Source organism: Orcinus orca, chromosome 4 (genome assembly GCF_937001465.1).
Source record: "Orcinus orca chromosome 4, mOrcOrc1.1, whole genome shotgun sequence".
In the NCBI taxonomy this organism is placed as follows: domain Eukaryota; kingdom Metazoa; phylum Chordata; class Mammalia; order Artiodactyla; family Delphinidae; genus Orcinus; species Orcinus orca.
In genome coordinates, this window is record NC_064562.1 from 118,307,162 (window position 1) to 118,332,763 (window position 25,602).

The 25,602-nt window shown below is 45.0% G+C and overlaps 1 protein-coding gene across 1 annotated transcript in view; it reads right to left on the reverse strand.

The window, feature by feature from the left end:
* Positions 1 to 2,750: 2,750 nt before the first annotated feature.
* Positions 2,751 to 25,602, reverse strand: part of EVC2 (EvC ciliary complex subunit 2) — a 145,085-nt gene continuing 122,233 nt past the window's right edge. The window contains exons 18-22 of the mRNA XM_004269625.2: positions 24,531 to 24,748; positions 21,722 to 21,809; positions 14,386 to 14,582; positions 11,520 to 11,621; positions 2,751 to 9,251 (exon numbers count right to left, since the gene is read on the reverse strand). Coding sequence (XP_004269673.1) covers positions 8,981 to 9,251; positions 11,520 to 11,621; positions 14,386 to 14,582; positions 21,722 to 21,809; positions 24,531 to 24,748 — 876 coding nt within the window. The 3' untranslated portion in view covers positions 2,751 to 8,980. The remainder of the gene's footprint in view (positions 9,252 to 11,519; positions 11,622 to 14,385; positions 14,583 to 21,721; positions 21,810 to 24,530; positions 24,749 to 25,602) is intronic.

The following is a 25,602-nucleotide window of genomic DNA, read 5'->3' on the forward strand; positions in this document are numbered from 1 at the left end:
AAACTTAGATTATTGATTTTAGATCTTTTGTCTTTTCTACTACACCCATTTGATGGTATACATTTCCCCATACATACTTCTTTGGCTGCATCCATACATTTTGTTAGGTTGTATTTTCATTTTCCTTCAACTCAAAAAATGTTTTTAAATTTTCTCGAGACTACTTTTGGAGGATCCATATGTTCTTTAGAAGTGTGTTGTTTAATACCAAATACTTGTGTGATTTTCCAGCTATCTCTCTGTTTTTGATTTCTAGTTTAATTACACTGTGATCTGATAACATACTTTGTATAAGTTCTATTCTTTTAGATATTTTTTAGTTGTGTTTTATGGCCCAGAATGTGGTTTATCTTTGCGAATTTTGTATGTGAACTTGAGAAGAATGCATATTCAGCTGCTGTTAGATGGAGTATTTCTCCTTGTAGTTCTATCAGTTTTTGCCTCATGTATTTTGATACACAATTGTTGGGTGCAAACATATTTAGGATTGCTATGTCTTTCTGGAGAACTGACTCATTTATTAATAGGTAATGTCTTCTTTATCCGTGATAATTCCCTTTGTTCTGAAGTCTGATTTGCTTCACTGTATAAATCCAGACTTTTCTTTCTCTTTTTGGTTAGTGTTGGCATGCATGGAATGTCTGTCTCCATCCCTTTACATAGAATCTGTCTGAGTCTTGGTTCTTGGCTGTGACTCTCCTGATTGGCCCATCCCTCCAGATTTTAGGGAGGGAGTTTGCCCTGTGACTTCAGTTCTCTGATAGGATCCAGAAAAGACATTGGTTTTCAGTTTTTTCAGCTTTTCTTCTTGTTGGAAAGACAGAAGTTCTGACTTCTAAGCTGAACATGTCAGAGCTGAAACCAGAAGTGGTGTGAACACTTTTTATATCTTCTGTTTCTCCCATCATGTTTATGTTTTCTCCTTCATTTTGAACATATGGGGAATGTATAATAGCTGATTTAATGTCAACATATGTTAATATTTTCATATCTGTCATTTCTAAGTCAGTTTCAATTGACTGGGTGTTTTTTTTCATACTTATGAATCTTATATTCTTGCTTCTTTGCTTGCCTGGTGATTTTTAAATTTTTTATTGGAGCATAGTTGATTTGCAATGTTGTGTTAGTTTCTGCTGTATAGAAAGTGAATCAGCCATGTATATACATGTATCCTCTCTCTTCTAGACTCCATTCCCATATAAGTCATTACAGAGCACCGAATAGAGTTCCCTGTGCTATACAGTAGGTTTTTATTAGTTATCTTTTAGTTATAGTAGTGTGTATATATCAATCTCAATCTCCCAATTTATCTCCCCCTCTTGGTAACCATAAGTTTGTTTTCTACATCTGTGACTCAATTTCTGTTTTGTAAATAGGTTCATTTGTACCATTTTTTTAGATTCCATATGTAAGTGATATCATATATTTGTCTTTCTATGTCTGACTTACTTCACTCAGTATGACAATCTCTAGGTCCATCCATGTTGCTGCAAATGGCATTATTTTGGTCTTTTTTATTTGCCTAGTAATTTTGGATTGGCTCCAAGCATAGGTGATTTTATGTTTCGAGGGCACTGGATTATCTTGTATTCCTGTAAGTGGCTTCGGACTTCGTTCTGGCATGCTGTGAAGTCACTTGAGATCAGTTTAAATTGTTTGAGTCTTGTTTTCTTCTTCTTTTTTTTTTTAAATGGTTTTATCAAGATAGAATTTACATACCATAAGGTTCACCCACTTGAAGTGTACAGTTCCCTGTGTTTTTTGTATATTTACAGAGTTGTGCTATCATAGCTATAATCTAATTTTATAAAATTTGCGTTACCTCAAAATGTACCCATCAGCCATCACTCTCCACAATCCCCATGCTCCTGCCCAACCCTCATGATTCCAGGCAACTACTTTCTGTCTTTATAGCTTTGTTGAGACTTGCTTTTAAGCTTTGTTATGGTGAATCCAGAACTGTGAATTTATTCCCATTACCACGGCAAGATCCACCAGAAGACCAGCTGATGCATCACACTCTGGCTGGTGGGAATGGGAAATATTCCCAGTCCTTGGTGAGCGTTGGGAATTGTTTGGAAACTCCGTCTTTCTGGTGGTTCTTTCTCCCCGCTGACAGTTCACCCTCATGTACACATGGTTCAGTATTCAGACAAAGACTCAAGGGGGTCCTTTTATTGATACTAACGTGCCCTCCCTCTTTCTCTTTCTCTCTCCCTCTCTGTGTCTCTCCTCTATATTCTGCCTCGTAAATCCCAGTTGCCTCAGCCTCCCTGAATTCCGCTCTCTGTCTCCTCAACTCAGGGAGACTGCTGGGCTCTGTTTGGGTTTTCCCTCCCTGATCTGCAGCCTTAAAACTGCCTCCAGGCACTAAGCTAGGGCAGTCATAGGGCTCCCTTCATTTATTTCCCTTTTTTTAGATATCACGGTCCCATGCTGCCTATTGCTCAATGTCTGAAAATAGTTCTTTCCTGTATTTTGGCTAGTTCTCTAGTTGTTTAAGTTGGAAGTTTAAATTCAGTCTGTGTTACTCTATCATGGCCAGATGTCCTTTCATGTTATGTTGAAGCGAATCTCTAACAACATATAATTTCGTCCATAAATATTTCAGTATGTTTCTCCAAAAGATGAGTCTTTTTTTTTTTTTTTACCATAACTATCAATTATTCCTAGCCAATTGTTAACTCTAGGGAAAATGAAGAGTTACACCAAAAAGGAAACGTAATTAAAATGCACTACATGGATCAGCTTCAAATAAAATTTTATTAGTTATAATAACATAAATGCTGAATATTTAGTGAAAATTGTACTTTAATTGCATTAACTGGAGAGGAAGGGTGTGTGTGTTTACATGTGTATAAGAAAGCTAAATTCTCATCTGCTGTAATAGAAGGTTAATATATGTTATGAATGATACAGCACTGAGAAGTTGCACTATGTTCCTAAGAGTATAAATCTTGATGCCACAAGAAACAGCTAAACAGTTGAAATTAGTTGCTCCTGGAAAAGAAGAAATTAAAGGTAAGGAGTAGTGGTCAGGGGACTACAGGGGGCTGTAAGAGACTGTACTTTAATCTTAAATAGAAAAAAAGAAATACTAAAATTTGTTGTATCAGAAGTCAAAGAAACTGAAAATAGGACAATAGAAACAAATCAAGAAAACATAAAACCAGTTCTTGGAAAAGATCAATAAAATCAATATACGTGTAGCCATGTTAATCAAGGGAGAGAAAAAGAGAATAAGCTCATTACATATTGGAAATGAAAGAGTGGTCATCACAACTATTCTCTTGGACATTAAAAGGAAAACAAAGGAATATTTTCCAAAACTTTATGCTTGCACATTTGATAACTTATATGAAATAGACCAATTTCTCAAGAGACACATGCTACCCAAACTCACACAAGAAGTAACAGACAATCTAAATAGGCTTATATCTATTAAGGTAACTGAATCAATAATTAATACCCTTCCAAAGGAGAAAGCACTAGGCCCAGATGGATTCACTGGTGAAACTATTCCATATGATAATTATTATTATTCAAGGAAGAAGTGATACCAATTCTCTACAATCTCTCCCAGATAGTAGAAGCAGAGGAAACACTTCCTAAATCATTCCATGGGACCAGCACTACCTTAATATCAGATAAAGGTATTATAAGAAAGGAAAACAACAAACCAATATCTTTCATAAATGCAGATGCAAAAATCCTCAACAAAACATTAGCAAATCAAATCCAATAAGAGTGACATCTTTAAAGTAGTGAAAGAAAAAAATTTAAACACTAGAAACCTAGAACCCTACACTCAGTAAAAACAGCTTTTGAAAATGAAGGCAATAGAGAGACTTTTGACACAAAGTGTGAGAAAACTCATCACCAGAAAACTTGCACTAGAAGAAATATTATGGGACATTTTTTATGAAGAAGGTAAGTGATACAAGATGGAAATATGGATCTACATAAAAGAAAAATGAGCACCAGAAGGTGCAAATGTTTGTAAAAACATATTCTTCTAATTTTAAGTCTTTAAAAGATAACTGCATATAAAAAGTAGAATATCATCAACGTACATGGGAGTTTAACACAGATAGAAGCAAAAATGTGGTTAACAATAGCAGAGAGGATAGAGCAGGGAAATGGAAGTGTATTGTCGCAAGATTCTTACACTATATGTGAAGGTACATAATACTATTTGAAGATGGAATATAAGTAAAAAATGTATATTGTAAAACCTAGGACAGCCTCTAAAAAGATATGATAGGATTTCCCTGGTGGTGCAGTGGTTAAGAATCCACCTGCTAATGCAGGGAACACGGGTTCAAGTCCTGGTCTGGGAAGATTCCACATGCCGCAGAGCAACTAAGCCCGTGCGCCACAACTACTGAAGCCCATGTGCCTAGAGCCCCCACTCTGCAACAAGAGAAGCCACCGCAATGAGAAGCCCACGCACCGCAACAAAGAGTAGCCCCCACTCACAGCAACTAGAGAAAGCGCACGTGCAGCAGTGAAGACCCAAGCAGCCAAAAATAAATAAATAAAGTTAAAAAGAGAAGTATGATAATAATCCAACAGAGAAAATAAAACTGAATCATAAAAGATACTCAATACCAAAAAGGCAGGAATGGAGGGAAAGGAGAACAAATAACATATCAAAGAATGGAAAACGAAATAGCAATTTGGTAGATTAAAATGCGAACACAACAAATATCAACAAATACATTAAATATAATGGTCTAAACACCCCCGTTAAATAAAAGGCAGAGATCTTTAGCATCACCCCCCATAGCCTGTAAGGAAACTCTGGGAGTCAGTGATGGTTCATCTCCTGGGGCTGGTGGAGGAATCCCCTTCCCCTGAACATGTTACCACATAAATGAAGTAGGGGTGCAGTAAAATCAGGGAGGAAGTACTCTCAGGTGGGTGAGAAATGGTCATTCCCATATACATTAATGATGAGTAAGGTCATTTCATAGCAGGTTATCTGTCAAATAAGATTAGTAACATCTCCTCTACCTGGTCTTCTTGAGGATTAGGAAAAATTTAGATAAATCTTCAAGTGATGTGCCTGATCCAGAGAAAGCAAACTCATGAGTAATGGTGTTAGTGTTGTTGTTGGTGGTGGAGTGGTTGCTGGTAATCTTGGCAAACAAAGGCCAGACAAGCAAGGATGCATACAAAGCAGAAACAGAATTATCTCCGCACTCCCTACCTGTAGCTGTGTATTGGAAGACAGAAGCCAATAAAAAGCCCAAGTAACTGCTTCTACTCCTGGACCATCCTCCATAAGACCTTTAGAGTTCCTTTCTAAAACAAATCATATCATGTCACTCCTCTGTTTACAAACTTTCTAAGACAACAATAATAGCTAGCATTTATTGTGTGTTCCCTGTAGCAGACACATTACAGTATCACTTCATTAATCCTATAAAACAGGTGAGGGAAACAGAGGTTCACAGAAATTAGGTAGCTTCTCTAGGGCCACAGAGTAAATGGCAGATCCAGGAGGCAAACCCAGATCCACCTTCTTCTTTGTGTCTCATTGCCAATCAATGGCTCCGTGGAAAGTAGAGGCTTCCCCTAGAGACGCGGGTAGGAAGGTTATTAGCGGACAATTCATGGAGGTCTTGTAGGCATTGAAAAGTTTTTGGAGGTCTTTCAGCAAGGGAGTGACTCAGATATGGCTACCATAGACCAAATTGGCTTGAGCCAACCTGGAGAGAATGGACGCTGCTGGCACCATCCAGGAGAGACATGGCCTGGGAAGGAGTGGAGGGGAGGAAGAGGGCATCAATGTGAAGGTTAATGCAGTAGTCCAATCAGCAAGACGTAGTCATCATATTTGGGGGTTGAAAACAGGAAGATGTCTAGGATGACCTGTAGGTTTCTGACTTGGTACCATCTACTCAGAGATGGGACATCCCATAGTGGAACAGGTTTTATAGGAAGCCAATGGGTTCAGGGCTGGACAGGCATCTGTGACAAATGTGTCTGGAGCCCAAGAGGAAGTCCAGTCTGGAGATAAAGATTTGGGGTCAAAAGCTTAAAGCTGTTCTCAAATATCCCCAGTCAGGCTGCATCTCACTCCCAAACTCCCACAGCATGGTTTTCAGAACTCTGTTTTATCCCTTGCGCTTAATGATGATTGATTTTTGTGTCTGTCAACTTAACTAGACTGAACTCTTAGAAGACATGATCCATGGGACACTGAGCCTCAGAGAGGTTAGCAATTTTCTCAAATTCTCCCAACTTGTAAGTAATGGAGCCCCATCTTGAAATCAAGTCCTCTCAATTCAAGTTCCCTGGAGCTTCTCTCTTATGAATAGGCTTCCATGTATTGTGGCAGGTACAGCCCTTCTAGAAGGGTCACTGTCTTCATGTTGGGTGAAAACAGGAATGAAAGGAACCGCAAAGCTCAATGTTGTATGTAAAAACATAATAAATAAGCTACATTTATTGCATATCAACATTTTATTGAACACCAACATTTTATATAATATCCAATATCTTCACTCTTTGTGACATCCCTACCCTAAGGTAGGTATTAGGACCCCTGTTTCACAGATGAGGAGACTAAGGTTCAGAGTGGTAAAGTGACTTGCTTAAAAGTTGTAGAGCCAGGATTTAAACCTGAGCTACCAGATTCCAGGAGCACAAGATTTCCCTATCACATCTTCGTGTTTCTCATGCAGTGAGTTTAGAGAAATTAAATCAATAGCTAGTCTTTGTCTATTAACATAACGAGTTATTATTAGGTTCAAATGCTGTATTTTGAATAGTTTGAGCACCTCCTGTTGTTGCTAATAATATATTCAATCAGCCTTCAGCCCATAATTTTGACCTATTTTTTCGAATCCTTATGTGCAATCTATTTTCAACCATGCATAATTCTAGCAGAGTCCTAGAATCAGGAAATTATTAGAAAGGCAGATGGGTCACCTTCAAGGAATACAGAAGGACATAGATGTGGCAGGTGCACACCACCACCAAACACTTTACTGATCCAGTTTCATCTAATCCTCATAACAAGGGATTCTCATCATCCTTTTGTTGATGAAGAATATGAGGCTCTGAAAGGTCAGGTGAGTTCCACAGGACACACAGCTCACGAGCAGCAGAGCAGGATCTGAACTTAAGTAAGCTTACATCAAAGACCATGCATTTTCCACTCCACTATCCTGTGTGGAAATCACTGTTCTTTCTCTCCTCTCTCTTCTCACTTGAGCTTCTGATGGGAAAACTGACCCCATCCACTCTTCTCTCCTGCATTTTAACTGCTTACTTGTGCATATCTGCTAATGCAGAGATATGGCCAACTGGCAGCCACTATGATGGTACACAGCTGCCCCCGGAAGAAGTGCAACTCCAGGCAAAGATCCCTGATCACCATGCTGCACGCATGCTGATGGGAAACTGCAAATAAGACTTGACCTTCAGGTTGCCAAAGGCAATGCGATGTCTCATGGCAGGTAAGGGTTTGAAAGCTAGGAGACTTGGGTTCAAAGTGAGGATTCCTCCCTTACACATGGTGTGATCACAGGCGAGTTACTTAAACTTTCTGAGTCTCAGTTTCCTTGGCTGTAAAACGGGAGTAGTGATCCTCATCTGCTGGGTATTGTCAAGGATTAAGAAGTGGGTTCAATAAAAAGGAACGAAGTTGGGTCATTTGTAGAGACGTGGATGGATCTAGAGACTGTCATACAGAGTGAAGTAAGAATGAGAAAAACAAATATCGTATATTAACACATATATGTGGAACCTAGAAAAATGGTACGGATGAATTGGTTTGCAGGGCAGAAATTGAGACACAGATGTAGAGAATAAACGTATGGACACCAAGGGGGGAAAGTGGCGGCGGTGGTGGTGGTGTGATGAATTGGGAGATTGGGATTGACATATGTACACTAATATGTATAAAATAGATAACTAATAAGAACCTGCTGTATATATAAAAAAAAAAGTGGGTTCAAGTAGCTGTAAGGGTCTAGAAGCAACTCTCATGTAAGAGATGCTTCATCAGAATCCCTTTTCTTCTCGTTGGTGACAGGATTCCCTGCCTAATCATTTCCCACGCTTAGGAAAGACCCATTATAATTGTATTCTTTGCCTGGTTCTCAGAAAAGCTCATATAATGATCCAACCACACTGTGAGGATGGAGAGGGTCAGGGCACAGGAAAGCACTTTGTGCAACACGAGGACCTGTGCGCAGTCAGTTTGCTGGCAAACACCTGAGGGCAGGTATGTGTCCATTTACCAAGTCCAGGAGAAGGGACAAGGGTTTGGGGCCGTAAAGAGTTCAGTGAGTCCTGACTTTGTTACTTAGTGGCTTTATCATCTTGCCTAAATCCCCTCACCTTCTTAAGCCTGAGTTTCCTGATTTGAGTTGGATATGGTATCGCCCAGTGGCTGGCGCATCTGGCCCCTGGAAAGATGGAGGGCAAATTTCCATTGAACATCACGATGGCCAAAACCCAAGAAGGGATTAAAAATAAATGGTTCCTACAGAAAGCAAAGACGAGTTCTCTTGAGAAGAGCTTTAGGGAAAATACTCTTCTTTCAAAAGCTCCCTTGATAAAAATAGCATATGTAACAAACACACAATGTGAGAGAAGAGAGAGCCTTGCCTTCAACATACAGCCCACTCTTCAGCCAGGTGTTGCGGGGATGTGAATTAGGGGCCCGGGGCTCCTCCAGACCTTCAGCAAGGTGGGACTGAAAGCAACGAGGGTTCACGGGCTGGTCCCCCGTCTCTTCATGTCCTTTGCGATGCTGAAGGGAAATGGGCCATCTGGGAATTCATGGGACCAGATTAAACTGAGTCCATGAAAGTCGTGGTGAGGGAGGGAGAGTGGATGTATCTGTCCTCTGCAAGTACAATTAACACCTGCAAGTTGTACATTATAAATGCATACACACACTCATGTGGGCAGGAGAAAACAAATCTTTCTGTCTTCAGACTCCCTGGAGCTTTCCTTTGGGCTAGTTCATGCCCAAGGCCCAAGTGGCCTTTTTGGCATTCAGAAAGTTCTTCTTCTTTTTCCTGGGAGGAAGGTGCAGTGAGATCTCCGGCTCCTTTGGATTTCTGAAGATAAAGAGCTTTTCGCCAGTGTTTAATAAATCAATGGTTTCTGCCCCTACAATGGGCACCGGGGCCAGTTCACCAATGGACTCCAGTGACAGGTGTGGCCAACTTCCTTTTCCAGGGAATATCACCCTCTCTCTGAGAGGGGGACACGTCTTCTTTAATATGCTAAAGAAAGAGCAGAAGATCAGATATGACGTTTTTGGCAACTGACTCTCCCGTGTCCTGAAAGAGTTCTCTAGGAAAACTCCCTTTTGTCCCTAGGGCCCCAATCAAGTGTCTTTTAAAGAAAGGTTTTTCCCTGTGGTTGCCAGGTTGCCCCTGAGATTAGCTGAAGCCTGTGGGAGTGGTGGCTGCAGACAGCTCTCACCAACTCATGACTGTTCACTTTTGTGGAGTTTTGTGAGCCTGTGGTCATCATATTGTCAGCACGGAATCAGCCATGGTGGGAGTGTTTCACACCACGGAAACAAAGTGCTACAAGTCAGAGCTCCCATCTCCCCCCGGAACAATTGTGAGACATTTCCTAGGACACCCCTGCCTGTGGGCTTCACACTAAAAGCAGGCTGATAAAACCTGATTATAAAGCAACAGTTAGAAGTTAGGTAAAATGTGTTTGAAATAGGACAGAGCAACATACTTTGAGAGTATCCTGTAAAAGGACGGCTGGAATCCTGCCCATAAGCAGTCCAGTCTCTTGATAATGGTTGTGACTCCTCCTGAGAGCGCTCTACAACCTGAAAGCCACAGGGTCCTGTGCCCAAGCGGTGCAGGACGAGGCCATGTCACTGGGGGGTCGACCTACTGGAAGCCACTGGCAGGCTCGTGGGCCCTTCCTGAACAGGCGTGGCCAATGAGGCTCCATCCCCCTCAGCAGGAACTCCTGCCCTGGCAGCTGCATGATCTGAGCAAGGACTCAAAGGCAACTCGGACTGATTCACAGTCTCTCCTCCTCCCACCATTGTACACAGCATCTCAAGGCAAAAAGGCGAGTACAGTGATCCGAGACAGTGGCGCCAGGGTTCTCCTGATCTGTACTCGCCCACCTGTGTCAGTGCAGCCCAGGAAGGCATTCAGCGGCCCCATCCCCATGCTAATCTAGAACAACGGACTTCCGTTCCTTCGTGGAGCGCTGTACAGTATACAGCTTGAATGTAATTTTCTTGGTTTGGGCTCAGTATCCGGTTCTAATTTCTCTGGGACTAAATTCTGATACCTGGCCCATTATCAATGGCTCCCAGAGTTTTATTCATGGACTATTTGGGAAGCTTGTCTCTGCGGCTTCACCGGAGCCCTGAGAAATTATGGAAGGGGCAGGACACTTCTCTTGGACATCCTCTGTTTCCAGAGCACACTTTGGTTATCACATTTTAACCTTGTATGTTAAACGGTCTAACGTAACTCTTGTGACTCACGTTACCCTTTTTCCGAATCTCTAGTGGGAAACACGCGAGACCCTTGGTCTGTTGTTTGTAGCACCCTAAAACCGCACTGCCTCTAACTTGCCTCTGCTCTCCAGGTGTGCAATCACCACAGCTGAAAGAGAAGGCACTCAAGAGAGTGAGCAGAGCGCTGGCCCGGAAGTTCAGGGAAATAAAGGGACCCTAAATCCCACGGTCACTTTTAACAGCTGCAGGCATGGGGTCTCTTCCTCTGACCTCCCTGAGCTGGTGAGGCGTGGCCGTGGCATTTCCCTCACTTTCCAGGAAGTGGGGAGGCTCAGTGCAGCAAGGCGAGAGAGGGCTTTGTAAACTATAAAGTCTGAACATTTATAAGGACTTATTCTCCTTCTAATGAGATTCCATTTAAAAAGAGCCATTAGTTAAAATAAATACTGCAATTAAAATGCTAATAAGTGACAACATTCTCCCACTGATAGCTGGTGGCTATCTTCAGCTCATAAACTAAGTGCACTTTGCATTTTTTTTTTCAATTGAAGTATAGTTGATTTACAATATTGTGCTCGTTTCAGGTGTACAGCAAAGTGCACCTTTTCCATTTTAGGTTATTACAAGCTATTGAATATAGTTCCCCGTGCTATACAGTAAATCCTTGTTGCTTATCTATTTTATATCTAGTAGTTTGTATCTGTTAATCCCATACTCCTAATTTATCCCTCCCCACCCTGCCCCCGCTATCCCCTTTGGTAACCGTAAGTTGGTATTCTATGTCTGTGAGTCTATTTCTGTTTTGTAAATAAGTTCATCTGTATGACTTTTAAAATTCCACATATAAGTGGTATCATATGATATCTGTCTTTCTCTGCTTACTTCACTTCAAACTAAGCCCACTTTGAATAAAGACTGCGGTCTTTAGGGAAGGAATGTTGACATGTTTGCAGTAACCCTCCCTTTGTGGTCCCCTCCGCCTCCCCTTCCCAGCTCACAGGCAGCCTGGCTGCCCTCCTCAGCCCACCTGAGCAGATGCCCTCATTACCTCTCCTTCCTCTTGTGAGCCCAGAGCATCTTTTCTAATCCTCTGCTTATCAGTTCTCCTCGAAGTTTGCTCTCAAAGGCTTGCCACCAGCCCTGATGTTTCCTGAGGGCAAGAAGGGAGCGTTCTTATATTTTCAAAAAGAACAGAATCTTCAAGCGATGCAAAATCTTAAAAAGCACTATGGGGACTCCTTCCCTCAGCTTGACCTTTGGCTGACATGAGAAACCCTGAGAGTTTTCACGTTTGTTCTCTCATTCACTCTGTGAACACCGATCAAGGATCTTTTCTGGCCGAGTCAAGACACGGTCTCTGCCGCAAGGGGTCCCCAATCCACGGGTCACAGACAGGTCCCAGGTGACATCAGTCAGATAAAGGAAGGCTGCCGAGATGCGGGACACTTGAGCTGGATCTTGGTAGCCCAGCAGGGAACGCATGGTGCATTCGAGAAGGAAAGGGCTCCTGCCTTGGCTTCTGTGCAGTCCACCTCCCCCGCTGGAGCGGACACCCCATGCAGCAGGACTGCCCCTTACTCTCCCACGTGCACCAGTGCCTAAGACAGTCGACATGCTAGGATCTCAGTGAGTGTTCATGAATATATGAATAAGAAGGTCGAGAAGGCACAGTGGAAGCTTGGAAGGTGGGTGAGGCAGGGAGTCCTCATGCCATGTGAAGAGGTGTGATTCTCGACCGAAGAAGGGACAGTGCATAAGGAATAGGGGGTGGGGAGGTGTTCGCAGGCTTGGGCTCAAGTTAAGTCAGTAAAGATCAGTGTAGCAGAGAGTCCTGTCTATGCCTGCCTCTGGCCAAGTTCATACTCTGCCTCAGCTGGTTCACACTGCCCAGCTGGTGGGGTGAAGGACCCTTGCCCACACTGGGCCAGGCTCTCTGTCCCAGGAGTCTAGCTCTTGGGCAGAGAAGGCTGGTCCTCTGAAGGGAGCACCCAGAGAGGATGGTCTCCGTGCTCTCCTTGTCCTGCCCATACAGGGACCCGGCGTACAGCTCTTCCTGGATTCTGACAGGTCCCTCACACACCCTTTCTTGCTTAGATTCATCAGTCAGTTTCTGCTGCGTGAAACCCAAGACTCTGAACTGACGGTGTGCCCAGGTACCAGTCGCTCGGGACACAGGAGTAGTGACTGCCCTGCCCTCAGAGGCTATGGTGAGTGGCTCTTGACTCCAGACGTCATCCAGTCTACTTGGCCATGAGGTCGGGCTACACAAGGGCATGCCCATGCTCCACACTCCTGGCGACACGCCACCTGGGCGCTCCTGCTTTGTCCCACATCCACCTGCCCATGCCGGCTTACCAGCCTCCCAAACTAAACTGGCCGAAGGGGAGCCCGTAAATAAGGTCCTCGTGGGCAGCCCTCAGGCAGAGGTGACATCGCTGTGACCCTGCACATTCCTGCTCCAGCGTCACCACCGACATCTGCCACCTTCATGCTCTTGCCTGACTGGGCACTGAGAGAAACCAGGCTGAGACATGCAACTCTCTGACCGCACCCAGCTCTCTGACCACGCCCACACCAGCCCTGACCCCACCCACACCCCAGCTCCTGTGACCACACTCACATCCAGCCCCTCGTGGTGAGCCCCACCAACTCTAGGAAGGCTCGTCCCAGCCCCTGTGGACTCCCACCCCTGCTCAACAGCTGTTGTTCCCAGGCTCCTATCCTTCCTTTCACCCTAACCCTACTCTTAGCCCTCAGCTGAGTCAGGGACCCCCTTTACGCGTCAGGAAAAATAATGTATATACACACCTTTCCACACAATCATGCCATTTTGGAAGACTCATGGGCTCCGAGACACCCATCCCCAGCCTCCTGTGGGTCCTGGTTGAGGACCTCGGCTTCACTGCCTGGCCTTCAACACTTTCAGGTCTGCTCGCGGCTTTCCCTGTAGCCTCACCCCCAGCAAATTCTGCTCTCAAGTGGCACCACTGGCTGCCCCAAACCCACCTTATCCACAGCCACGCTTCATGTCTTGACTTATAAAGACCCTTAACTGATCAAACACACACCTGAAACTTGACCCTAAAAAAGTAGCTCTGCAACATTACCCATAATTGAGGAGAAATGAACGCAAACTAAATGTCCAGTAAGAGGATAACAGTTACATACACTATGCTACACACCTCAGTGGAACAACAGGCAGCTGTTAAAAATAGTATCTATGGAGATGTTTCAATAACTGGGAAAAGTATGAATTTTAATTTGTTAATAAAAACAGCAGAAATAGCGTCAAAATAGTGTGATGATTAGAAAGCCGTCTGCACGTGGACAAGAGTCAAAAGGTAATAAGCAAACTTGCCTCTGATATAAGGTTCTGAAAAGCACGACACAAGGTTGTATATACTGGGATTCCTATACACACACACACACACACACACACACACACACACACACACACACACACACAATGCACACACTCATAAAACCCAGCAGAGGAAACATGTTCTGGAGGAAGAATGGTAGCAAAACGCTAACAGCCATTTTCTCCAGCTGATAGAACCATGGATATATTTTTCTTCTTTTTCTTTATGTATTTATTGTATTTATTTATTTCCTTTATTATTTATTCCTTGGGCTGTAAATATGCATATATGGCATATTTACAGCCCAAGGCAACTTATTCTCTTAAGATCCTACTGGGGAAATGAATTGGTGATGAAAAGAGAAGCTGTGGACAAAATACTTGGGTCTGCCATGACTTACACAGAGGATGCACAGCGACTCTCCGGGATGCTGTCTGTTTCTTGAGCAAAGAAACTCCCCTGGGAAGGCGGGTGTGCTTGTGCCCCGTGGTCCCGCTCCCCTCTCCCATCCGTTCTCTCTACAGGGACCTCGTTTTCCCACCCTGTACTCACCCCCTCCTGCCCAGGTCAGCCTGCACCCCGCCACCGTCACTCTCCGCTGTGTGGTCCTGATGCCTCTGGCCCACGGGATCCAGCACGGAGAGCAGCTCGGGCTGCAAGGCTGCAGGCGCAGCCACGCTCAGGAGCCAACGCAGTGTGCTCCCCGGCAGCATCGCCAGCTTCGACAGGTAGGACGCCAGTCTCAGCTCCTAGAGGAGTGAACGCAGGGACTCAGGGCCTCACGGCTCTAACCTTGACGAACAGCACGTTTTAACGGATCACAGTCTTAGGACTTTTTGTCCCAGGGAGATAAATATTTTAGTACCTCAGTCTTGAAACCGTGTTCCCAAAGTCACAGAGCTGTCAAGAAAAATCTATTTGGCCAGCAGCCTTGGCTTGCCATGACATTCCCCAAGCCTTCATCCATCCCTTCCAACGACTCTCCACTCACTCTTCACAGCTGCAGCCTGGGCCCATTAGTCATTTCTCCTTCTACTCATGTTCGATGAGGCGATAGGGCTCAGAGGGAACAGCACAGGCTGGAAACGACTGAAATGTGCCCAAATCCGTGGATGGTTAAAGAAACTGTGCTATGGCCATGCCACGGAATACCAGTCTGCAGGGAAAGGAAAGAACTGGATGGATCCCTAGGGCGTTTCGCTGCGTAAAAAGAGCCAGGCCCCTGTAAAGCAATTATACCCCAATAAAGATGTTAAAAAAAAAAAAAAAAAAAAAAGAGCCAGGCCCCGCTGTACTTCCACGTGAATAACATTCCAGAGGTGACAAAGTTTAGAGATGGGGAACAGAGCTTAGCGGCCGGGGTTAGGGGTGTGGAGGGGAAGTGGATATAACTATAAAAGCGTAGCACAAACAGGTCTTTGTGGTGACCAAACAGTTCGACATCTTAAATGCGGTGTCATGCTAAACTACATGTGGTAAAATGACACAGAACTATACATGCATTTTTTACGCATGTCAACTTTCTGCTTTTGATATTGTCCTAGGGTCCTGTAAGATGCAACCATGGGGGGGAACAGTGTAACAGGGGTCAGGGCACTGGAACTCTCCATACTAGCTTTGCAACGTCTTGTGAACCTAAAAGTATTTCAGAAAAAGGTTTGAAAAGGAGAAAGAGAGAGTACAGGCAGGCTCTGCACTCCCCCAAACCTGTGTTGGCTCCCAGCCCCAATGCACAGAACTGTGTGTCCTTGGGAAGTGTCTTTATTTCTCTTCAGGCCCCAGCTCCCTCATATTGTAAAATGAGTTAACAATAATACCTATGTCAAAAGGCTTTGTGAGGACAAAATGAGCTGTGATGTGTAAAACTGGTCTGTGTTAAGAAGGCAAACTCCCTTTCCTAGCAACAGCGTGGGCATGCCTGGCCACCTAGCCAACCAGAGACCTTCCCTGGGATTTTACACAGCAAACCCAGGAGAAAAAAAGCACTTTATACAGCAAAACCAGGAGAGCTGGATGCTGAAAGGCCATCAGCTCAGGGCTGTCAGCTTTCATGTCCCTTCCTGTGTGGAATAAGCTTATTAGTGGACACAAAGAAACAGGGGAGAGAGACAGAGAAGGAGAGAGAACCACAAAGAGTCCTTTGCCAATTGAGGCCCCAGAGCTCAGCTCTGCTCTTGGAGGGGACAGTCAGGGTATTAATACATTTCGTTTACACTCAAACTAGTTTGAAATGAATTTCTGTTACCTTCACCTAAAAAGAATTCTGACTTTACAAGACATCTAAGTGCCGTGCTTGACAAATCAAGGTCATTCAGTGAGTGTTGGTCGTTGCTGTTGTTACAGTATTTGTATGAGTTTCCTATTGCAGCTGTAACAGATCACCCCAAACTTGGGCTTAAAACAACACACATTTATTCTCTTACGGTTCTGGAGGCCAGAAGTCTGAAATCAGTGTCACTGGGCTAAAGTCAAGGTCACCCAGGCTGGCTCCTTCTGGAGGCTCCCGGGAGAATCCCTTCCCTGGCCTTCCCTAGTGTCAGCTGCTGCCTGCATTCTTTGGCGTATGGCCCCTTCCTCCACCTTCAAAGTTCATCCTCCAATCCCTGCTTCTGTCATTCTCACATGGCCTTCTCTTCAAGCTTGTAAGGACACTTGTGATTACATTTAGGGCCCACTGGGATAATCGAGGATAACACCCCCATCTTAAAATCCTTAATCACATCTACAAAATCCCCTTTGCCATAGAAGGTCATATTCACAGGTTCTGGGAATTAGGACTTAGACATGTTTGGTGGGCCATTGTGCCAGATTATTAGTACACTTATTCATTCAACCAACACCACGATGGAGTCCTACTGGGCGCCAGACCCTGTTCCAGGCACTGGAGGCAGAGCAGTAAGTAGCACAGACAAAGTCTCTGCCTTCATGAGGCTCACAGTCAGTCAAAGAGACAGATGGTAAGCCTACAAAGAAACACCGTATCAGGCAGTGTAGGTGCCACGATGCAAAACAAGGCAGGATAAAGAGACAGAGGGTGAGGGGCGGGGGTGGCTGATATATGAGACAGGTAGTCAGGGAAGGCTTCTCCGAGGAGGTGACGTCTGAGCAGGGACCTGAATGAAGTGAGGAAGTGAACCACGGGCACATGGAAGGGAAGAGCTTTCCAGGCAGAGGGAAGGCAAGGGCAAAGACCCTGAGGTGGGGATATCCTTGGCACGTTTCATGGAGAGCGAAGGAGGCCAGTGTGGCTGGCATGGACCGTGTGAGAAGGAGAGTGACAACAGTTAAGTTGGGACAAGTGGCGGGGGATCAGCTCATACGGACCTTTTCATCGTAGGGAGAATTTTGACTTGTCTTCATGGTGAGCTGGGGAGTCATTGCAGGAATTTAAGCAGTGGGAATGGCATGAGCTGATTCTCATTTTTTAAAGATGACTTTGGATGACACAGGGGCCATGAACCATCTGCAACAAGTGAGGTAGCAGAGGGGCAGCATCTCAGGCAAGAGATGGTAGCTGTGTGAGCCAGAGTGGTGGAGGGGAGGTGGTGAGAAGTGGTGGGACGCGGGAGACTCTTTGATGGCAGAGCCAACAAGGTTCATTGAAAGACAAGAATAAAGGATGACTCCACCATCTTTCACTTGGGCTGCTGGGTAACTGGTGTTACCCAGTGTGGAGCAAGCCTGGGACAGGGGACTGTCAGTCACTCGGAGTTCTGTTTGGACAGGTTAAGTCACTAATGGCGATGTCAAGTCTCAAGTTCAGGGCAGGGGTCTGGAGCTAAGATTAGATGGTAATCAGTGTGGTGATGACATCAGCAAGGGAGTGAATGTAGATGAGAGGGAATGAGGTCCAACGACCGAGTCCTCAGGCTCCCAACGTCCAAAGGCCACGATGCATCCAACACAGGGGCTTGACCACAGGTAGCCAGAGGGCTGGGAGAGAACCAGGTGTCCAGGGTTTGGAAGCCAAGGAGGGAACATATTCAAGAAAAGGGCAGTGGATCAAGTGCCACAGAGAGGTCAAGAAGGACAAAGACATGGACTTGACCACTGGATTTGGAAACATGGGGCTGCTTACTACTCTGACCAATGCTTTCAGTGCAGTGATGGGGAAAAGTGTTATTATAAATACCAAGCTCTTTCCTTGCGACCCGTGTGCTTCCTTCTGCCTGTAGTACTCTCTTCCCCAACGTGCTCTCTGTCTGGCTCTCCTCAACTCATTCTTTTGGTTTCTACACCCGTGTGGGGCTCCTGGAAGCCTTTCCTGACCCCACATTCTGGGACAGATGCCTCTCCTCTGCTTTTCTCTGGTGTTAATCAACTCTCTTCTGTCCAATTCTTGTATAAAATTCAGTTGTCCAATTTCTCATGTGTCTCTGCAGGGAGGTTTTAGGATGGGGTCAGCATCATATGCGTCTCTACCTCCAGCATTTAACCCGGTTCCCAGCACAGAGAAAAACATCAACAGACGTGGGTCGAATAAATGAAGGATAAACTCCATCAACACCCTGTAGACTCACTTCTTCCTGAGGCAGAGGAGTAACCCTTCATCACCGGGATCCCCACTGGTGAATATGGGGACCCACCGGCCCACTGCCATGGCTCTCCCAGCTCTGAAGCTTTCTGATCAATAAAATAATCCTTAACAAAGGTCAATTAACTGGGTCGAGTCTTCCTGAAGGTGGTGACACAAAAAGCATCTGTGTGGGTCACTTCTAGAGACTGAAATGAATCACAAAGCAATGTGGGGACCAGCTGTTCATGCAGAAGACGGCGGCAGAAAGACCAGGCTTAACAGCAGGCCCTGCCTGTCCCTCTCTCCTGTTCTGCTTCACCGCCACTGGACCTGGCACGGATTTCCATTGTTTGGGTGTATCTTGGCATATTTCATCCTTGCCTTGATCTTTAAGAAATACTGCTAATTTAAAGGAATCAAACAATGTAGAAAAGCATAAAAATGTTAAAGTAATTATTCCAAATGCCACTATCCAGAAATAGTTATCAGTACCATTAGGCAAACCACGTTCCAGGAATATTTTTAGGCATATACATAAGTAGATGAATGGAGGGATGGATGGATGGGTGGGTATACAGATGGACAGATGGGTGAATGGATAGATGGATGATGGATAGTGGGTGGTTGGACGGATGGGTGGCTCGGTGGCTAGATGGACGAGTGGCCAAATGGACAGATGGATAGATGGATGGATGGATGGTGGGTGGGGGGATGGATGGATGGACAGACAGATGGACTGATGGATAGATGGGTGGATGGATGGACGGGTAGACAAATGGACAAGTGAATCGATGGATGGATAGACAGATGGAGTGACGGCCAGATGGATGGATGGACATGACTATAAAAATGAGATCATAATCCACATAAAATACTATTTGGTTCATGTATTTATTTTGTTAATTGCCTGCTTTCCCCACCAGAATATCAGCTCCTGAGAGCATGGGCTTTATCTGTTTTTTTTTTTTTTTTTTTTGCAGTACGCGGGCCTCTCACTGCGGAGCACAGGCTCCGGACGTGCAGGCTCAGTGGCCATGGCTCACGGGCCCAGCCGCTCCGCGGCATGTGGGATCCTCCCGGACCGGGGCACGAACCCGCGTCCCCTGCATCGGCAGGCGGACTCTCAACCACTGTGCCACCAGGGAAGCCCTATCTGTTTTGTTTGCTGCTAAAATCCCAGTGCCTAGGATAGCACTTGCCACTTACTAGGAGCACAGTCAATATTATTCAAGGACAAAGCCCGTTTAGAAGATCTTAAGCTGAATCTAAGTCATCCTTTATGTGGTTAGAAAAGAATGCCACTCTGTTGTCTACAGTGGTTGCAGTCATGCTGGAGCCCCAGGGGAGAAAGGAGGCGAGTTCAGTGAGGACCACAGATGGGGTCCCAGCCTCTCCCCACAGCACAGGGAAACTTCCTGCCTTGTGAGGTTAGTACCATTCATTTTTAAATGAGCACCCCCTTCCTGTTTTATTCATGAAGCAATTAAGAAATACTTTGCTTTAAAGGGAATTGTGCAGTAGCATGAAATGGAATGAGTAGAGCCTTTAAAGGGATAAAAACCCTGATTTTAAACCAGCCCCCACTGACTGGCTATGGGACCCCGGCTAAGTCACATCACCTCTCTGACCCTCAGTTTCTTCATCTGTCAGGTGATGATCCTCTCCATGCCTCTCCTCAACGCTGGGCTGATATCAGCTGCTGTTTGTATCATCACCATCACAGAAGGGCTGATGGATTTGCAGCAGTGCCCTGGGGAGGCTCTTCCCACTGCCAGGGTCCCCAGAGCAATGGTGAGCATGAACTGGGATGATGTGTGATGTGTCTAGCACAGAGCAGGCATTCGAGAGTGTTATTTTGATATTGTTATAAACATGCAAAAAAGGAGGAGTTGGCAAAGTTGCATAAACATGAAAACATGGGTGCTCGTATGGAAACTATCCTTCATGCAAATTTGGGAATTCAAACTATGCTGTCCCTAAGGCAGTGTAACCATGAGGAAAGAAAACAGAAGAGAGAGAGAGAGAGAGACAGAGAGATCACAAGAGAAAGAAGAAGAAAAAGGAGGAGAAGGAGGAAGAGGAGGAGGGGAGGAGGAGTAATTAGAAAGAGTAGGAGGAAGAACAGGGAGACAGGGAGGGAGACCTGGGGTTCCCTCGTTATCATCTCGCCTGGTACAGAGAAGAAACAGGTGAAATACAGGAGTCCTCTAAACAGGGAGTGATGGTTAACTTTACAGGTCATCTTGTCTGGGCCACAGTGTCAAGATATTTGGACAAACATCATTCTGGATATTTCTTTGAAGGAGCTTTTGGATGAGATTAACATTTAAGTCAGTGGACTTAAAGCAGATTGCTTTGATGTGGGTGGGCCCCATCTAAGCAGGTGAAGGCCCAAACAGAAAAAAGACTGACCTCTGAGCCACAGTGAATTCTGCCAGTAGTGGGTCTTTGGACTTGAACTGTTAATATCAGCTCTTCCCTGGGTCTCTAGCCTGGTGGTCTATCCTGCCAGCCTACTTGGACTTGCCAGTCTCCATAATCACATGAGCTAATTCCATAAAGTAAGTCTCTCTCTCCTTCTCTCCCCCCCCCAAGTCTTTGTGGTTCTGTTTCTCTGAAAAATCCTCACTAATACACAGGGCCTGGAAAAGAAACAAATCAGTTGAGTAGACTTTGCTGAGGGGACTCTACAAGGCACAGGGTTGGGGGCAGAGAAAAACCACGCCCTGACTATAGGGCCAATTCTTTAGCAGAGTTCACAGTTTAAAAGAGCCAACAAATCAGAAATGAATCTGGATGAAATTCCACATGTGACACTTTGGCCGTCTGTCAATTCTCTTAGTTACAAAGAAGAAAGGGGGTGGGCGGGCAATCAGAGTGAGTGTGGAGATGGCTCAGTTCCCCCAGAGACCCAGGCCAGGGGCATCATGTGCTCTGCAGGGAAACTGAGCAGAAAGAGCACACCGTGTAGTCACCTACCCCAGGCTGAATCCTGAGCTCCAAGGAGCGGCAGTGAGCCCTGGAGCCCTCATGCCACCAATCTGGGCATGGTTCCTCTATTTGAAAAATGGATATATTAAATGTATATATTAAACTTACTTAAGACTGAGAAGAAGAAGGTTTGGGTGCCTGTCTAATTACAGAAACTGACCAGGGCAATGATTACTATTGTCATTGCTGCTGCCGTGACCCCCAATCAAATGTCCTCTATGTGCTGGCCCTGGGCCAGGGGTTTTCACAGATCTGCTTGGCAGCTCCCAAGGTTCGAGTTATCATCCCCATCTTGAGGGTGAGGAATCGTGGACACTGAGAAAAGGGTGAAGTGACGACCTGGCAAGGGATGGACCCAGGACATGGCAAACTTGTTCTCACCTGGCTGTACAGGGTCACAAAGGTGTCCGTCTCCATATTCTCCAGCAAATCTTCAAGCATGACACTGTTCTCTTGCTCTTCTCTCAAACTAGAGTGAAAACAAAATCTATATGAGTCCAGTTTTGTTATAAAGCTAGTTATTTAAATCCTAGTTATTTAAACAACAAGGGATCACAAATCTAATCAACATGATTTAAAAAAAAAAAATCCATCCAAAGAGGTGGCCAGAAGAAGCTTGCTGGTTTTTAGCTAGATTACCTTGCAAATAATGTACCAGGGAGGGCTCACCAGGAGGGAGAGCTCCTCGAAGCAAGAAGTTTTGTGGGAGCCATATGGAGACTTTTCTGTGGCTTTGCAGGGTAATCTGTGATCTGCATGGCTATTAGCGTAACTGATGCCATCTTGGGCCCTTACAGTCTCTCCTGTCCTTCTGCTGACCCACCTAGGACTGTGCAGTGAATCACTTCTCTGTCATCAGGGCTTTGTAGTTAATAGATATTGTTTAATAACCATTAGGACCAGGTAGCCTCTATGCTTTGTTCGTCCCCAGACAAGGATGAAAACCTTCCCTGAAGTATTCCTGGCACCCACGAGACTAGGTACCCGTTCATAAATCTTCACTTAGGAATGCACGTCCTAGTTCCAAGCTATCCCCATACCTTAGGTTAACTATCAAATTGTCCCAATGGCCCCTTGGTGGGGCAGAATGCAGCTGTGAAGGCTTCTGGATTATTGTCTGCTTGACCCCACCTTGTGAGGATGTTACCCTAGATAAACAGATCCATTGGTTATGTGGAGCTGCCTGCCTTGTTTTTCGGTCTCCAGATGCCTGCTCAGTTCGGTGGGCACTTTTCGTTCCCTCTGACCTCCAACCGTGATCCTAAGTTGAAAACTCTCAGTATTAGTTGTCATGCTTGTGCTCAAGAACACCAAGATCTGGAGTCTTCAATTACCATGTGACCTTGTGTTGAAGCGGGCCCAGAACCATCTCCCAAGGATGGACCTGACTCTGACCACAGAGGCTGGGTGGCACCTTATCACACAAGGTCTCTATCAGGCGTCTTGACTTCCCCACAAGGAGGTCCTCCCAGCCTATCCCTCAGCCAATCAAAGTTGGCATTTTGGGTTATCCATCCTTCATTCCTGCTGGTTAATACAATCCAAACCCAATCTGCAGGTACACTTCATACCAAAAGCTCCATCATCAGCATTTTCCACCATGAAGCATGGAATACGTTACTAAAATCCTAAATCAAGTCTAAATAAAGTCAACATCTCTGAGCATTTTCCTCTGATCAAACAGATTCAGTCTTTTATGCAATTATTTCAATGGAAAACAGAACTGCACTTTGATGTTGTGTTTACACAGAAAAGCGTAATCAAATACATTAAAATAACCTGTAATCTCACCACACAGAAATCACATCTATTACAATTTGGCCTATTTGCTTCAGTTAATTTGTGTGTATGTTTTCAAAAATGAAATCATGCTGTATATATAGTTTCTACCCTGTCCTTCACATGTCAACATTATATTCACAATGGAAAATTATGAAGCTGTTAACAGTTATGTTTTCCAGAAGATATATGTGCCTCTATGTTCACTGCAACACTATTTACAATAGCTAAGATATGGAAGCCACCTAAGTGTCCATCCATAGATGAATGGACAGAGAAGATGTGGTATATATACACAGTGGAATATTATTCAGCTGTAAAAAACGGATGAAATCTTGCGTTTGGAGCAACATGGATGGACCTGGAGGGTGTTATGCTAGGTGAAATAAGTCAGACAGAGAAAGACAAATACCGTATGGTTTCACTTATATATATGGAATGTAAAAAACAAAACAAATGAACAAACAAGACAGAAACAGACTCATGGATACAGAGAACAAACTGGTGGTTGCTGGGTTGGGTTGAGGGGAAGGGGGTGGGAGGAAAGTCAAAATAGGTGAAGGGGATTAAGAGATACAAACTTCCAACTATAAAATAAATAAGTCATGGGCATGTAATATACACATAGGGAATATAGTCAGGAATACTGTAACAACTTTGTATGGTGATGGATGGTAACTGGTTTTACTGCAGTGATCATTTCGTAATGTATAAAAATATTGAATCACTATGTTGTACACCTGAAACTAATATAATCTTGTATGTTAATTGTAACTCAAAAATAAAATAAAATACCTAGACTCTGTAAGGGAAAAAGTATTTTTTTCAACAGTTCTTAATGCCATGGGCAAAGGCTAATTGTCTAATTAATTGAAAAAGAATGCAAAAAACAACAACAAAAAAGAAGATCAGGGGCTTCTGTCTGTTTTATAATTTTACAAAAGCAGGATATAAATATTATGTTTATGGTGAGGCCTGAGTAAGGCCTGTATTCACTGCATCGTGCAAATGTCAATTCCTGGTCTGGATAATGTGTTGTTATCCTGTGAGATGTTGCCATTGGGGGAAGCTGGGTGATGGGCCATGGAACCTCTGCACTATTTTTTTCAACTTCTTGTGAGTCTATAATTATTTCAAAATAAAAAGCTGAAAAATATTACCTTCAGTAAAACCTCAATATTAAATATTCAACAGAAATTAAATATTAAAAGACTCAAAAAATGAAGTATAAAAAGATGTCAGGGAAGAAGCCTGTTACAAAGTTAACAGCTCGTGCCTGAGTGCTGGGAGGACCTCTCAGACGGCAGCACGACAGCCCAGGTGGGCCTTATCCCGCTGAGTCTGAGAGGCCAGGTGCCCCCCTGGCCTGCGGGGACTGAGCCTACACACTGCCCTTGGGCCCTTGGCTCACCTCTGCTGGTGATGCTCCAGTAACTTCTGACCCTTGCTCAGGGCCCGTCGCAGGACAGCCGAAACCTGCCTTTCAGAATCTGTCTCCTCCTCCGGCTCGTGCAGAAGCCCAGGCCCCTCACCTGCCCACTGCTGCCGACTCTCCAGGGCCCGCTGCAGCTGGGCCGCCTCTTGGTGCGCCAGCTGGTCCTCCAGCTTCCTCTCCAGTTCCTGGAGCTCCTGCACACAGAGGGGCAGGTGATGAGCCCAAGGCAGGTGGACCGCAGGATAAAATCCGCCCCGCTTGGCACGGCGCTGCAAGCCTAGCACCACCTCCTTTTGCTGCCTCCCGGATCTGGCCGTGCCAAACAGCATGAAGAGACTGCATCTGGGTCTCTCACACCTCCGTGCCTTTGCACACACTGTACACCCACCTGCAGGGCCTTTCCCCGTTTGCCTGGCCAACTCTGAGTCTTCTTTCAAGGACTGGCTTTAGAAGAACCTCCTCAGGAAAGAGCTCTGTTCTGTGTTGGTCTCAGCCTGTGGACTGTGACAGTACTAGCTGGAGATGCCTGGGGGTCCACACTCCCTGGGGCAGCGCCCACAGGCATTTTCCTGATGGGCTGATGTCAAGGTTGAACCGGCCCTTGTGGTTCTTATGATTGCAAGACTCAACCTCAGCAACAACCATCAGGGACCTTGAAAAAACAAGGTTTATTCCTCACAGGCCCTGGAGGGTACACGGCACACCCAGGCCACACAGCAGGGTCGCAAAGAGAGAGACAGCATGGCCCTTGGATGGTCAAGGGTGGGGTGCCTAGTGTTTCACTGGTTCACTCTTTGTTGGTGAACTTAAATCATAAGAGCAGGAATTGAGGCGCAGGGAGGGCAAAGCAGGGTCACTCAAGAGGTCAGGTATGTAGGTCAACCAGAGCTTTCCAAAAAAGGGAAATTCATGGGTGGGGCAGCCTGACTTTTATCTAGTTGTTTAGTTGGCAACCTGTTTATTTTCAGACGATGTCTTTGAAACAGATGCCTCGACAATCAAAAGCTGAATGTCAGGCACTTATATTACAATCAAAAAAGCTAATTGT